A 14,937-nucleotide genomic window follows, 5' to 3' on the forward strand; every position below is an offset into this window, starting at 1 on the left:
ATTTACGTTAAAAACTTAACGTATTGCGTTAAAAAATTTACGTTTTCCGTTTTACATTAAAAAATTACGTTTTCCGTTTTTACGCCCGGCTTTTTCACGCATCGTTTTTTAACGGGTCGTTTTTGAACGCGACGTTTTTTACGTGCCGTTTTTTCAAAGCGTCGTTTTTTACACGTTTTTTAACGCATCGTTTTTTACACGCCATTTTTTGCACGTTTTTTACACGTCGTTTTAACGCGCCGTCTTTTTGACATTTTTTAAACTTTATACGTTTTACGTAAAAAAAATTACGTTTTACATTAAAATTTTTACGTTTTTTGGTAAAAGTTTTTACATTTTACGTTTTACGTTAAAATTTTTACGTTTTACGTTTTACGTAAAACTTTTTACGTTTTACGTTTTACGTTTTACGTTTTACGTTAACCTTCTTACGTTTTACGTTAAACTCTTTACGTTTTACGTTAAAATTTTTACGTTTTACGTTAAAAAGTTTACGTTTTACGTTTTTACGCTTTACGTTAAACTTTTTTTCAATTTTTTTTATGAAAACTTTTTTTACGGTTTTACTTTTTTTTACAAAAAACTTTTTTACACAAAACGAACGCACCCAGAAATCACAACTCGGTAGGTGTCTCAGATAGATTGAACTTATCATCATCGACTAGGGAAAAACATAAAAACCCCAAAAAACAAAAAAAAAAATAGAGGTTTTAAACTTTTTTACAAATTTATCTATTATTGGAGTCTGTTTCAGTTGAGACTCTACCTTCTTCAAATTTATCTATTATTGAAGGTTTACATTTTGTAACTGAAGCGCCCTTGCAACGTTTTGCATAGCCGATTTCTTAGCAATTTGTAGACCTGAAAAAAATTATTAGTGAGAAAAATCTGAATCAACATCATTTAGATTAAAATAAGCTAAGCTAAGGGAACAAACCAGTATTTCTTCTGTATAGCAATTAATCGGTTCTCAAGCCCTTGAAAGTACAGGTGTGCGTTCAAACTCCTGCTTATCATGTGCTGGTTCAACAAAATCGGATTCTAATACACCTGTTCATTTAATCATATAAGAAATGGCTTCTAAACAAAAAAAAAAATAGCGCCAAAACAAAAAAAATTTCTGTCTCTCTTCGAGATCGGTTCTAACTTGTGCAATGAGGGTGTTACATGGGGATGAGGAAAGGAGGTTTAGGGGGGTTGTCGGCTGGTTACCGGTGCCGAAACGGTTTCACCGGAGAGGGAGCTTCAGCTGGGACCCACCGGCGTCGCCGGCTCCGCCGTGACTGGCCGGAGTCCGGCTGTTCGTCTTCAACAGAGAGGGGGAGGGTGAGGGCTCGAGTGGATGAAGATGATGGTGATGAGTTATGGCTTGGGTTGAAGGAAATCTCTGGTTTTTTAAAATGTGTAGACATATGAGAAGAGACAAATGGATTTGAATGGATCTGAAGAATATGGATTTTGAATGGATCTTTGAAGAATGTTCTTTGAAAAGAGAAAAGGAAGAGATGAGAGATGAATGTAGAGGAGAGAGGAGAGAGGAGAGAGGAGAGATGTATTTAAAAAGTCAGGTGATTTAAATGAAGAGAGAGAGGAGATTTGACATTTGGGGTAAATGACCAAAATAACCTTTAGATTGGCATAATCTGATTGGTGGAGAGTGGTTCTCATGGTTCTTACAACTGGGGGCGGTTTTCATTTTAGCGGCTCTCTCTCTCTCTCTCTCTCTCTCTATATATATATATATATATATATATATATATATATATATATATATATATATATATATATATACTAGACGTATACCCGCGCGATGCGGCGGGAAAGATATCACTTAAGTTGGCGGGTTTAGGGCTAACATGTCGAGAAAGGGCACTCAATCCAAAATATGAAACTTTTAGATTTCCAGAAAGATAATGGCTTGTAAAGTTCTTAACGTATCAAGAACATATGTGTACTTATATACATTTTTATATTATAATCATTTACACCTAATCTATCATCATCCATACCGAAGAATATGTAACTGATTGTCTGGTGTGTTAGAATTTTGTGAGTAAATATTGATGTCCCGCTTATCTTATTTCAACCCTTCATATAATATTTCTTAGTTTAAAATACTTATTCATGTATCCTATTTTCTTTATTCAAAATATAATGTGTTGTTTCTAACTGAGGTGCTATTTGTTTTTTCAGAGGTAAAACGTCTGCGGACCACATCTGCAAACCTCTGTGATAGAATGGGAGGACCAAACATCTGCGGTCTGCAAAAAGACTATTTGTTTTCTCAAAGGTGTTTCATAACAAACATTAAAAATTCCCATCACCAAGTCGATTGTATCCGAGTCCACCTTTTGTCGAGCGTGATTGTATCCAGTGCAATTTCTCACTCTTATTAGACTTTTTTCCATTTTTTCTTTTCATAGATTCACAAACTCGGAGTTAACCACAAGTTCTGCATAAATGAAGACGTTGAGGGGGTGAAGTGAGGAAATAAATGATGGTAGGTCAACCTACACTGTAAAAAAGTGCTCAAAGGTCAGCCTACACTGTTTTGACCCGTACTAAAATGGCCCGTTTTGACCAGAGCTTTTTTTGACCCGTTACCTGGCCCGTTACAACTACCCATAACATGTATTCAGAAAAACAATTGTAAGCAGCTTTAACAGTGACCCGTATACACTTTTTATGTCCTGTCATAACAATTAGCAAAACAATAAGCTTGGCCAGCTACAACAATTAGAACAATAAGCATGGCCCGCTACAACAATGTAAATGTAAAACTCTTTTGTCAAGCGATCAACTTGTTCAGGAGTCATTCCACTATAGCAGAACATGCCAATCTGTTTAAGCATATAAAAGCATGATTATTTTTTATATTCATTAAAATAACTATCTGAAGGGTAAATTTGTAAATTTACCTGATTAGTTATGTGTTCCCATGATAACGGAGAGCCCAACTTCTCGATGTTTTCCCTAAGTGAAGTTCTCATCACGATTATACGGTCAGCCATACTCTGGAAGGTGAAAATGATTTAATGAAAGGTCAGCCATACCCTGGAAGGTGAAACTGATTTAATGAACATATATTTATTTATGGTGTAGTAATTAATACTTTATTTTTTGCCAGTATACTAATATGATGTTCTCGCATTTTTTCTTTCTAATTACGCATAGACCTTAATCAAATATCAATTCTTTGATCTTATAATCATTTTACTTCTTCGACATGTTGGTGATAAAAAAAATAACCCGAATCAATCAATCACAAGTAAACGGGTCAAAATTGCCTCATGAGGTCTCAAATACTCTCAAGCCCTCACCTTCTATAGGGATTAAAAGGGAAATAACTATTGGAGTAGGGCCCTGTCAGCATTTTCATCTAATAGGAGTGAGGCCTGTCTCTCCTTTCTTACCAAATGAAGCATGATTTGATGATGCTATGTCAGCAAGAGGAGCATTGTCTGTCCTAGGTTCGTTACACTAATTCAAAACAGACGAAAAAAGATTGAATTAGTATTTAGTACTAACCATATCAAATTAATAATGAAGTATACTTTAAGGTATAACCAAATGATCACCTGAAAACATGATGTCCTCCTAGCAAAATTAACGCAGCCACATATTGTGCACATCCAATCCGGAAGAAGCATTGTGCTTCAGTGGTTCATATGACCCGCCCTCGATGACCCGTCTGACCCGAAGAAAGGTCCACCGGCTCCTCCAGCTGGCTTACTTTTGTAATAGAACCATAAGTTAAGAAACTAAAAAAATATTGTTAGATTAAACGTTACATTATAAAAACTCAAATATCGAATAAGAGTATACCTATACTCAAAAAATAGCTTCCTACCATCAACAAGAAGACCCTCATCTCCAACTTTATCCATCATCGAGCGTGCAGACCCCTGATTTGCAGCAATACGTACATAAATTCTGTACACAATGCTTTCGTTCGATTATAGAAAAGAAAAAGAGAAGGAAACGTAAGCAATACCGTGGTCGGGAAATCTATAAATGCGAATCCACCGGAAACACCGAAATTTCACTCCATGATAACACGGACATGACGAAGTGGTCCCCATTCAGCCTATAGTTAAAATAATGATATAAGAAACTAACTAATTAATATAAAAAATTATAATATTTTGTAAAGAGATGAACGGGATAAATTATAAGTACAAAAATTGGATGCAGATCTTCTTCGGTTCAGCTTCGTTCTCATGTTTAGCAGCTGCCACATATATATATTCATCAGATTCGTTATTTCAACAAATAAGTTCACAATCGCATGCATGAAGATTACAGAAAATTTTCATAGCTCATATAACAACTGCATATCAGTAATTTGAGACAACCTCCACCATAAAAAATAAAGCCTATACAGTGCAAATGAAAGCATATTAAACTTTTATCATGTATTTTCTAGTGAAATTTAAAAATATTTAGTGATAGAGGACCCAACACCGAAAATAATCGGAAATATCTGACATCTATGGAAAAATCCGGGGTTGGCACTAATTACTTAATCAAATAGCCGAACCGATTGAAAATGTGCAAAAGCGGAAGTGGGTTTATACCTTGCAACCAAGTGAACAAAAAAAAAGCATCAAGGCTCCGGCCACAGATCTCGCAATGGCTTGTGTCTCCTTTATTGGGGCCAGCCGCAAAATGTAAATTTACTTTAACAGCAAGGCTCATAGAATGTGTACCCTTCAAAAGCCATGTAACAAAAATGGTTTCTACAGCAGCAAGGCTCTTGAAAAGCACAAATAGATCTAATATAGCAAACTATACAAACTATCAGACTCATTAACCAACCATCCAAAGCTCTCCTAACTCTAGTACCTAGTCACTGAACTTCAAATCTGGGCATAGTCAAAGATGTTGACTTTGACTGAATAGTTGAAAGCTTGACTTTAAGACCAGGGGTTATCACGGTTGTCATCCCATTCGAGAGCACATTCTTGCATACAAGTCAAGGTTGAATTGAGCAACTCGAGCTCACTCAAGTCTTACATTGAGCTCAGGTTCAAGCTAAAAAAACAAAAAAAAAGGTAAAATGGTGTTTTGGTTAACCCAACCCAGCTCATTTGTTATTTATAAATACAAAAACAAAATGGATAAATTCATGAAGTTTGGTTTACAACAAATGTGCACATGATACCTTGTGATGATGAAATTTTACCCCAAAAAAAGTGTCTTCATCAGGTTGGCCATCAAAGTTTGAAAATTGAAAATCCTTTTATAAAGCTACATTTATAAGATTGGTGTAGATATTGCTCCTTGTGTGTGAATTAATTTTAATGGAATAAAAAATTGAAAAACTTGATAACCATGAGCGGGTCTTTTAAAATCTCAAGCACCAAAAACCAACGGTCGACGGTCTGGTTTGGTTTGTTGGTTTTGTTGGCCCAGACTGTATGAATAGAGGGCTCACCAAGTTCATATGCTTTAGCTGCCACCTTGGCTGCAATATGTGATGTCATATATGTGATGTCACATATATGATGTCACGCTTGTTCAGATCCGCACCGAAACCGAGACTCGATATAAGACGAAGACGACAGATGTATGCACCAACAACCCTCGTCACTCATTTCGACAACAATAAATATGGTCATAATTATTATTTCTAGTTATCTAATACATTTTTATTAAAAAAAAGCCATTTCGACCCATCCATTTTAATAAAACTCGTTTTAACACAAACCAAAATGCCGACTTTTTAAAACCCACCCTAACCTGTACCAGACCTCACTTATATTTTTAATATCTTTCATCGCTAACATAGATTAACTCTAACAGTTGCAACTCATAACACTTATGGTCCTAATAAATATACCAATTCACTATATACTATAATTTTGGAAGCCCCTTTATTTTAAGAAAAGTTTCAGATTAAATTGTTCTTTTGAGACCTTCCTGCGGCAAACAAACTTCTCTCTATCGATTTTTTTTAAATGGACTATTAACATCACATATAAATGCATGTTCATAGTTGTTGAAGACACACTTTACTTCAAATAAAAACGCAAGTCGTCTAAAAGATTCCTTGGGATATGAACTAAATTAACACCCTTTGCTAAGTCCTCTAATATACAGCTTTTAAGAACAATATAATAGTTCTCAAGATTATAAGAAGTAAATTAATGCTTACCATTGAGTAACCAAAATCACATATCTTCAATCTGAGCACAGGGCTTCCATCTATCGATGTGAACAACAAAGTCAGACCAACAAACAAATCAAGCAAACCACAGAAAAAAAAACCAGCAATACATCGAAAAAAAAAGCAGAACAAACAAAAAAGAGCTCAGAAATAATGGACTGAAGCCCCTACGCACACCAAACCAAAGACCTACCCCAGCAAAGATAATAACGCAGAACGACAAACCACAACCAACAGTCCATCTCGTCACCTCTAAGATCGTGTAGCTACCTTATTAAGCAAGATTTTGTAAGCATTAAAGTAGTCGGGGTACAGAAACCGCACTTTGTTGCAGTCGTGGTCTAATGTGTGTGCCAAATACAAAGCCACTCGTAACGCATTGAGGGATCTCGGAAACACTTGCAGATCTCTAAAGCTCGATATAAACATAACAACATTAACATTGTTTGATTCATACAATCAAAACACAATAAAATAACTAACTTAGGGCTTGGGAATCAAAACAAAAACACCTTAAAGAATACCCATAAAGATTAATACCAATAAAAAGTACAAATCGGCATGATTCCGATTGTGACAACGTTAGGGCTTGGAAATCCATCTTCAACCATCTTAGGGAAAACCTGCACAAAAAAAAAACCAAAGAAGATCTGATAATCAAAGTCAAATTAACAAAAACAAATTCAACGAAGAAAAATTAGGTCAAGATAGACTCACTAAAAAGAAAAAGACCTTGAACCAGAGTAACTAAAAAATGTAAGATTTGACTTTATTACCTGAGTAGAAACCTAATGGCAACGACTTTAGAACTCGCAGGAGAAGTTCATCAGATTTCTCCATGGGAGAACTCAAATGAAGAAGACCGACAGCAGGATACAAATTCGACAACAGATAATCCGGTGAATCCGGACCGTTAAACCCATCATAAATCCCCACGAAAACTCACCCGTGCTCCTCCAAAACATGTACCCGATTCTCACCCGCTTTCCCTTGAGCCCATTTAAGCTTCTGACTCTGATTCTGAGTCGCCCGAAAGAGAAGGTGGTTGATGTTCTTGAGTCGCCTGAGAGAGAGAAGGAGAGAGAGAAGGTCTGATGAAGCTTGTGAGATGTGTGAGTTATGAGAGAGATAGAGGGATGGCGATCCGTGTGAATTGAAGTGGACGGTTGAAGATGGCGATCCGTGTGAAAAAGTGAGATAAATGGACGGCTGAAGATGAAAGGTAAAAGTATTGTGTTTCTTTATGCCTTAAGACTTGTACATTGTGCATTGAGGGTGTTTTCAACACATTGTTCAATTACCATTCTGTCCTTCCTATATCCTTATTAAATATATATATATATATATATATATATATATATATATATATATATATATATATATATATATATATATATATGGTAAGGTTCATGAGTGAACAATGATTTATTTGTGAACAAAATGAACTTATCCTGACCATTGATTTTGTAGATCTAGATTTTTTCTTTAATGGCAAGATTGTAATTATCTTTTGTAACTTACAAGTATTTTAATAGACACAAGGGTATAATTGTATATTTCTATCTTCATTTAATTAATTAGTTTTTTCTCTCTCCTGATTTCTCTTTCCAATTAATAGAATATTTAGTTACATTCTCTATATCTTTTTTCTCTCACATATTATCTAACTTAATATTTCATAATTTAAAAAAAAAATACAAACATTATCAAATATTGTTCCAGCTATAACACAATTAAAAATATTTAATTACATTCTCTATACATATATGTATTAGATCAATGTTTGATGAAAAGATGTATAGTGGAAACAATATGTACTAATACACAAGTGTATAAGTCTGATATATATCGACATGTATACACTATGTACTTGAATAATGCACACGTGTACGTCTGGTATATACCGATCCGTATACACATATGTACTTGAATAATACACAAGTGTATAAATCTGGTTTATACTAACATGTGAAAACAAGATGTAATAATACACAAGTATATAAGTCTTGTATATACTAGCCTGTATACACATATGTTAAAAATCATAATTTAATTTATTTAATTTTAAAAGGAACATAACAGTTTATTTAAAAAAAACATTAGTACTTCAATCTCTTATAATTAAAATAATAGAGAAATAATAAAAAATGAGAGAGAAAGAGAGTTAAGAGAGGAGAAAATTAAGGGATTTTAATTAAAAGTGCTTGGCTAATGTCAATCTTACCCTTTTAATCTAAAAAATGATCAAGGGCCAAGATTAGTTCATTCAGTTCACTCTCAAGAAGTTGTTCACTCATGATCCTAATCCTATATATATAGGGGACCGCTAAAATGAGAACTACCTCGAGTTGTAAGAACCGTGAGAACTACACCGTACGGGGCGAGGTGGACCAAAATTTTTTTTCATAAACGTAGATGCGTGTATTATAAACACATTTGTAAAAAAAAATCAAAAAAAAATGTCGTGTGTGTAGTTTTGAGCACCACAAGTTTGTGTTTACGGGTACCATAAATATTACCGGAAAATTTACGGTACCCGTAAACACAAACTTGTGGTGCTCAAAACTACACACACGACATTTTTTTTAAATTTTTTTTTACAAATATGTTTATAATACACGCATCTACGTTTATGAAAAAAAATTGGTCCACCTCGCCCCGGATCAAAAAGTTCTCACGGTTCTTACAACTCGAGGTGGTTCTTATTTTAGCGCAATTCTATATATATATATATATATATATATATATATATATATATATATATAAAGAGCAATATATATAGATATACTAGAATTAATGGGAATTATATAAGATCGGACCAATGATAAAATGTATATATTTAACAAGTATGATAAAAATATATATATTTACAAACAAGCCTTAAAATATATTATTTTTAAGAAATATAATTCAAGAAAGTATAGAATCGTAAAAAATGATTTTTGACATTAAATACAAAATACATAGGTATTTATACCTGAATACATGTATACTTGTCTAAGTATACATTTGGTAAAAATTACAAGTGTATTTATACTAAAATAATATTAAAAATCTTATTTGATAAAAAGGTATAAACCTACTTTGACTTGGTCAAACGAGTACAAAGACGAGATTACACAAAATAATACAAGTATACGTATATGAGATTAAGTTAAAAAAATATTTAACAAATATCGCATTTAAATTCTATATATATATTTGAGAATAAAAATATATATAAATAAAAATAGAAAACACAATTTAAATTAATGATAACGCGACAAACGGGTGAGACCCGATTATTATGGGTACGACCCACACATATCTCGGACATGTACATCTTACTCGTGCAAGGCATGAAGCCGCAAGAGAAACAAGATCCTTTAACACAACTCACACATATAAAAAGCTATATATATTTTGTAAAATATATATATATTAACAACTCAAGAGCGTATACACCTAAAACAAAACGAATACATAAAACAAGATGGATAATTTGTACATAGTAAATCACAAGTTTAGATGATTAACACATGTAGAACACTTATAGGTTACGTCGCGACCCAAGGAGATTACCGGTGAAGTAGTACGCACGAACACGCAAAACAGTGAGTTCATGTCCCCTCTTTTAAACGTTTTCTAGTTTTCTTAACTTTTGGGGAAAATACATGTACAAATGGTATGTTAGACTAAAGAATGATACAATAGATCATGTGCGAGTAGGGGATACGTAAGCACCATTAATCTAAATTTAGACCAAGAAACGGAAAGGGTAGATCTATCGGGTTTTGGCAGCCTCACTCTTGGTCCACATTGACCCACACAGAAGAGTGCTTTTGTGTCCCAATCGAAGGGTAATTGGCACATAAATCGCCTAGGTTTGGATACTTCTTATGTCGTCGCACATGTTAATGTCCTAGCTAAACATTAGCAATCTCAATTTCCTTAACTCTTTTTATAAGTTACATACCACATTTCTTACAAATACATCTCACATTTTACGAGTATACATTTTATACAAACAAACTGCATGAATTCACACCAACTTTATTGACGTTTTTCAAATTTACATGTATTTCAGGAAATTAATGGAAAGCTTTGCGGGTTTTTACTTCAAAAAGTCATGCATCCTCACTCCATGCCACTTTTGTAGGATTTTTCATCATATCCCGCCTCCTTGCGGTGACATGAGAAATAAATCATTTATAATTTAGAATTTGGAATGTGTTGTACACTTTTAAGACTTGTTTTTCGCAATCCGTGGACTTGCTAACTCAAAAACTTCGCAAACATACGAACTTGTGTTTCGCAATCCACGTTAAAACCTGTCAAAACTTTACCACGAAAACAATTGAACCTTTTTTTTATTTACTATATTTATTTCAATTTTTATTTTAAAGGATTATGTTGTTGTTGTTGTTATTATTATTATTATTATTATTATTATTATTATAAAAACCTAAGTGATGTCATCACACAAAAAACAAGACCGAACCTAAAATTGTTTACCCGACAAAACGCTTCATTCACAGAATAATAACTGTCACAGTTCCTTCTCCTTCTTTGTTTTAAAAGTTTAGCCAACAAACTTTCCTTTCCCAACACAATGAATGTCACAAAATTCTATTTATGCTCGTTTTAACAAACACACTCACACACCAACACTTCGATCTGTTTTAATTCTTGTTCGATATTTATTGGTGTTTATAAATAAAAGATGGTGTCGAGGTGATGGTGATTGGTGTATGATGGTGTATTGCCGGAGGTCAACTATGCAGAAGTTGGTATTGTGATGATATTGTAGGTGATGGTAAATAGTAGTGGTTATCAGTGGTGGATTGTTTTTTAGTGGTAACAAGATTAACAGCAGAGATGAATTGGTGAGCGTTGATCGGATGATATGATGATGATAGTCGGTTGAAGATGATGTCTTGACGAGGGTGTGTTCCGATGGTCTGGGCTGTAGATTTCGAGAACAAAGTCGAAAACTCAAAGGAAGTCGAAAACACAAGAAACTCGAAATCTTGGTGTGGTGGTGGTTAGCGATGGTGAAAGGGTGGTCATCGGTCAGAATTGGGGCGAACCCACATAGTATGGGTCGGGGTCTCCAGACCCCAATGTTTTTAAAACAATTAAATTGTATAAGGACTCTCATAAATGCAATTTGGTGGACACCATAGAAAGAAAAGGTAACGTGGTGTATTGGTAAATCCTTTTTTTACCAACAAAAGGTCATGCGTTCAGTACTTGTATAGCTCGTATTTCTTGTTTATGTAGCGTTTGGTATGCAGGAATGAGAGGTGGAATGGAATGGACCATTGAGAGGAAATGAAGAAAAGAGTGTTTGGTTGGTCGATGGAATGGAATCGGCCATTCGAAAATGCATTCCATTCCCTCAAAATCATTCCATCCATCCCCCCTGTTTTATTTTCCATTCCATTCTCTCTTCACCCTTCATTAACAACACCACAACTCACTACCGTTGCCACCACCCACCACCACTGTCATCCGCCGCCGTCACCCGCCTTCACCGCCACCCGCCACCCACCTCCATCCCCGCCACCGCCGCCATCCACCATCGCTGTTGCCACCTCTGATCACCGCAATCACTCACCATCGATCATCGCCGCCACCATCGCCGCTGCCACCTCCGATCACCGCCGCCGTCGCCACCCACCTCCATCCTCGCTATCAAACACCACCACCGCTACCACCTGCCACTACCGCCGCCACCGCTACCACCTCTGACCACTGCCGCCACCCACCATTACCACCGTTGTCACCACCCGTCGCCGTCTCCACTCGCCGCCGTCTCCACCCACCACCACCTCCACCTGTACAACTGCCACCTATCACCACCCACCATCGACGCACATCATTAACCACCACTATTCGATTTTATTCCTTCGTCTTTTCTCGCATACCAAACAACAAAAAGTAATGGTTCATTCCATTCTCACATGGTAACCAAACAAGACATGGAATGGTAATAATCAATTCCATTACCTCATCCATTCCATTATCTCGTCCATTCCATTACCTCATCCATTCCATTCCCCCGTCCATTCCATTATCCCATACCAAACAGACCCTTATTTTTAAAATCTAGTTCAAACCTCGCTATAACCCGACCCAAGCGAGTACCGACCCGAAAATTTTAAGATTTTGTTATGAAAATTTTGAACATAAAAAAATGGACCCCATATAAAAAAATGGGTCCGCCACTGGTTGCAGATGAGGATGACAGCCGGAGGATGGTTCTGACGAGAGGTTGTGACGTTGTGATGGTGACACTCCAGTGATTTATGGAGGTGATCGGCGTGCTAATCAATGGTGTTTCGATATAGCAGCGATGGAGACTCGAAAACTCGAAATCTTGGTTATCGGTTAACATCAAAAACTCTACAAACCTACAACCCCTAAACCCGCTTGACGTCGAAATCGGAACTCGAAAACACAACGTAGTAAACTTGAAACAATGAACTCGAAAACTGAGACTCGAAAACGATTTCTGTGAGATCTCGAAAACACCAATTCGAAACATTGTTTCAAAAACTATGTATCGAAAACTTTTGTAATTCGAAACACTGTTTGTTAAACATGTGAAGATGGAGGTGAGTGTCACACCCCAACCGATGGCGGAAACATCGGGATGAGACGAAGTGTGTAAAGATTGCTAGAGACATCATAACACTATGTGACAATATTTAATTAAATTCAAATTTCATTTCAAAACTAAATGTCATACAATATTCAAAAGGAAATAACAACATTGTTTCAACAAATAACATAACAACAAAAGATAGATAAATTTAGGTGTGTATCTAGTCCACCCTAAACTTGTTTCATCAATCATCCATACTTCAATAATCAACCTGCAACATGTATTAAAATAGAGTTTCAATGCAAAAGCAAAGAGCGAGTATACAAGTTTGTTTACATAGCATATAGAATAAAAACTCGTATCCAACATGAACATATTAAAATAGTTTCAACCATGCTAGTTTACGTAGTCCAAGTGATAGCCCAAGTTTCCAATGCGTTAAAGTACCTAACCCAAAGTTTCATGGGAGGTTAATATGTCTCCTCCTAACAATACCCCAAAGACTAACGGGGAGGTGCATTACCCCTATAGCGCTACCATTGTTAAGGCGGAACTACACACAGGGATTAAACGTTCACATAGCATAAAAGTCTCAAGTATCACAAGTTTCATGTTTCATGTTTAAATAGATAGAGTATGTTTCAAATAAGTTTCAAGTGTCACGTGCGTTTAATATAGAATACATGTTGCACCCAAAGTGTTTAAAAGTAAAAATGGGTTCGAGTATACTCACGGTTTACAAGTCTTGACTTGGAAGATCCGAGAGTAAGTTTGGTGGATGATTTAGCTTGGAGCACCTAGTCCTTCTACACGAGGAGACGTAGGTGTGTGAGTTTGGCGTTTACGGAAGATTAAGAATATGGAAATAACTTAGTATAACGAAAGTATATGTGTATGTAAAAATAATCATCTTTTAGACTTTATAACCATCATATGACACTAGGTAACCAATATGGTTATTTAATGTTTTTCATGGGTAGTGAACCCATTAGAATCATATTAAGGTTTAGGTCTTGGATGATATTCTACTTCTTTAACATGTAAACACAAGTGTAACATCAAAGGTTCGAATGAGTATATGCTTATACTTAGGCTAAATATTACATATTATTTAGGTCCAATATTTCAAGTAGGAGGTAGAAGATTAAATCTCCATTTAGGCACCTCTTAGTTACAAGGATGTCATGTATGGGGTAGGAAGACTAAGCTTCCATTTAGGCACCCCTTTGAAGTTCACCACTTCTCTTAATGTAAAGACAACCAAGGAGGGTCACGAACTAAGGTTTATACGAGTATGTAAGATAAGCTAACTAATAGAAATCATCAAATCATGTGAGGATTGTATGTTTGGACAACCCAAGTTGTTCCATAATCACTCATGTATCAAAGTCTAAGTTTGACATGACTTGTGGGTTAAAACCCTAATCAAAACACCAAGTTTATGAGGTTTAATCCTCTGATTTTAAGTGTCTCAACCATGTTTTTAAGCTTACCCAACCATAAGAGAGGTTGTAAGCATTAGGACATTGGTGTGAGATGTGTTAGACACAAGTTGGATAAGAAATAACAAGTTGTTGAATAATAATAAACAAAACAGAAAGTTTTAGTCCATTTTAGGGCAAATCCAAGCATGATTCTTCCAAGGAAAAACCAAGGATTCAAACCCAAGGACATAACAAAGCAATAGGAAGAAGAACCAAGTGATTTGGTTGAGAAATGAGCAAGTTACACTCACTTTTGTAAGTCTTCACGAATCTGTCCAAAACTCAGATTCTCAGCTGATTAGAGAGTAGTTTAGTGAAGATTTAGGAGTTGTGAAAGTGTCAAATGGGTTGGAGAAGGTGGGTATTTATAATGGAAGAGTTAGAAGGTGATTGGAGGTGATTAGAGGTGGATTAAAGGTGATTGGATGAGTTTGGAGAATTGGATTTCGTGCAACCAGCTCAAGAAACACACATTCTGCCGAAACAGGGGCGTAGCCTGACGCGAGGGGGGCTAGGCGTCACGCGGCACCCTAGTTCGAACAAGTTTGGTTTTGTTGCATTTTGGCCCCTGAAGTTTATGTTTGATTCTTTTAGATGCATTTTTGATAGTTTAGGGACTTGTTTTGATATAAAAGCATAGTATAAGGTGTAGTTAAGCATGATGATCATAACCAAAGTATGTTTAAGTGTATAAA

General features: G+C 35.6%; 1 protein-coding gene and 2 long non-coding RNA genes across 17 annotated transcripts; 1 reads left to right on the forward strand and 2 right to left on the reverse strand.

The window, feature by feature from the left end:
• Nucleotides 1-716: 716 nt before the first annotated feature.
• LOC110866292 lies at nt 717-1,549 on the reverse strand. Its single transcript, XR_002551303.2, has 2 exons — nt 938-1,549; nt 717-861 (listed from the first exon to the last, which is right to left on the reverse strand). It is a non-coding gene; the product is annotated as an uncharacterized LOC110866292 (long non-coding RNA).
• Nucleotides 1,550-2,608: 1,059 nt separating this feature from the next.
• On the reverse strand, nt 2,609-7,302 carry LOC110868005. Of its 15 annotated transcripts, none has more exons than XR_004861947.1 (11): nt 6,946-7,302; nt 6,710-6,792; nt 6,363-6,578; nt 4,578-6,207; nt 4,180-4,231; nt 3,995-4,087; nt 3,826-3,905; nt 3,579-3,732; nt 3,321-3,480; nt 2,919-3,014; nt 2,609-2,840 (listed from the first exon to the last, which is right to left on the reverse strand). It is a non-coding gene; the product is annotated as an uncharacterized LOC110868005 (long non-coding RNA). The 15 variants fall into 15 exon arrangements; XR_004861941.1 differs by having other exon boundaries at nt 4,578-4,710; nt 4,846-6,207; nt 6,363-6,792; nt 6,946-7,301; XR_004861939.1 differs by having other exon boundaries at nt 4,578-5,034; nt 6,158-6,207; nt 6,363-6,792; nt 6,946-7,291.
• Nucleotides 7,303-11,482: 4,180 nt separating this feature from the next.
• On the forward strand, nt 11,483-11,902 carry LOC110866621 (synaptic defective enhancer 1-like). The gene has a single exon (XM_022115763.1). It carries the CDS (start codon nt 11,483-11,485, stop codon nt 11,900-11,902), a length of 420 nt encoding a protein of 139 aa, XP_021971455.1.
• The last annotated feature ends 3,035 nt before the right edge of the window (nt 11,903-14,937 follow it).

This window comes from Helianthus annuus, chromosome 7 (genome assembly GCF_002127325.2).
Source record: "Helianthus annuus cultivar XRQ/B chromosome 7, HanXRQr2.0-SUNRISE, whole genome shotgun sequence".
NCBI classification, from domain to species: Eukaryota; Viridiplantae; Streptophyta; class Magnoliopsida; order Asterales; family Asteraceae; genus Helianthus; species Helianthus annuus.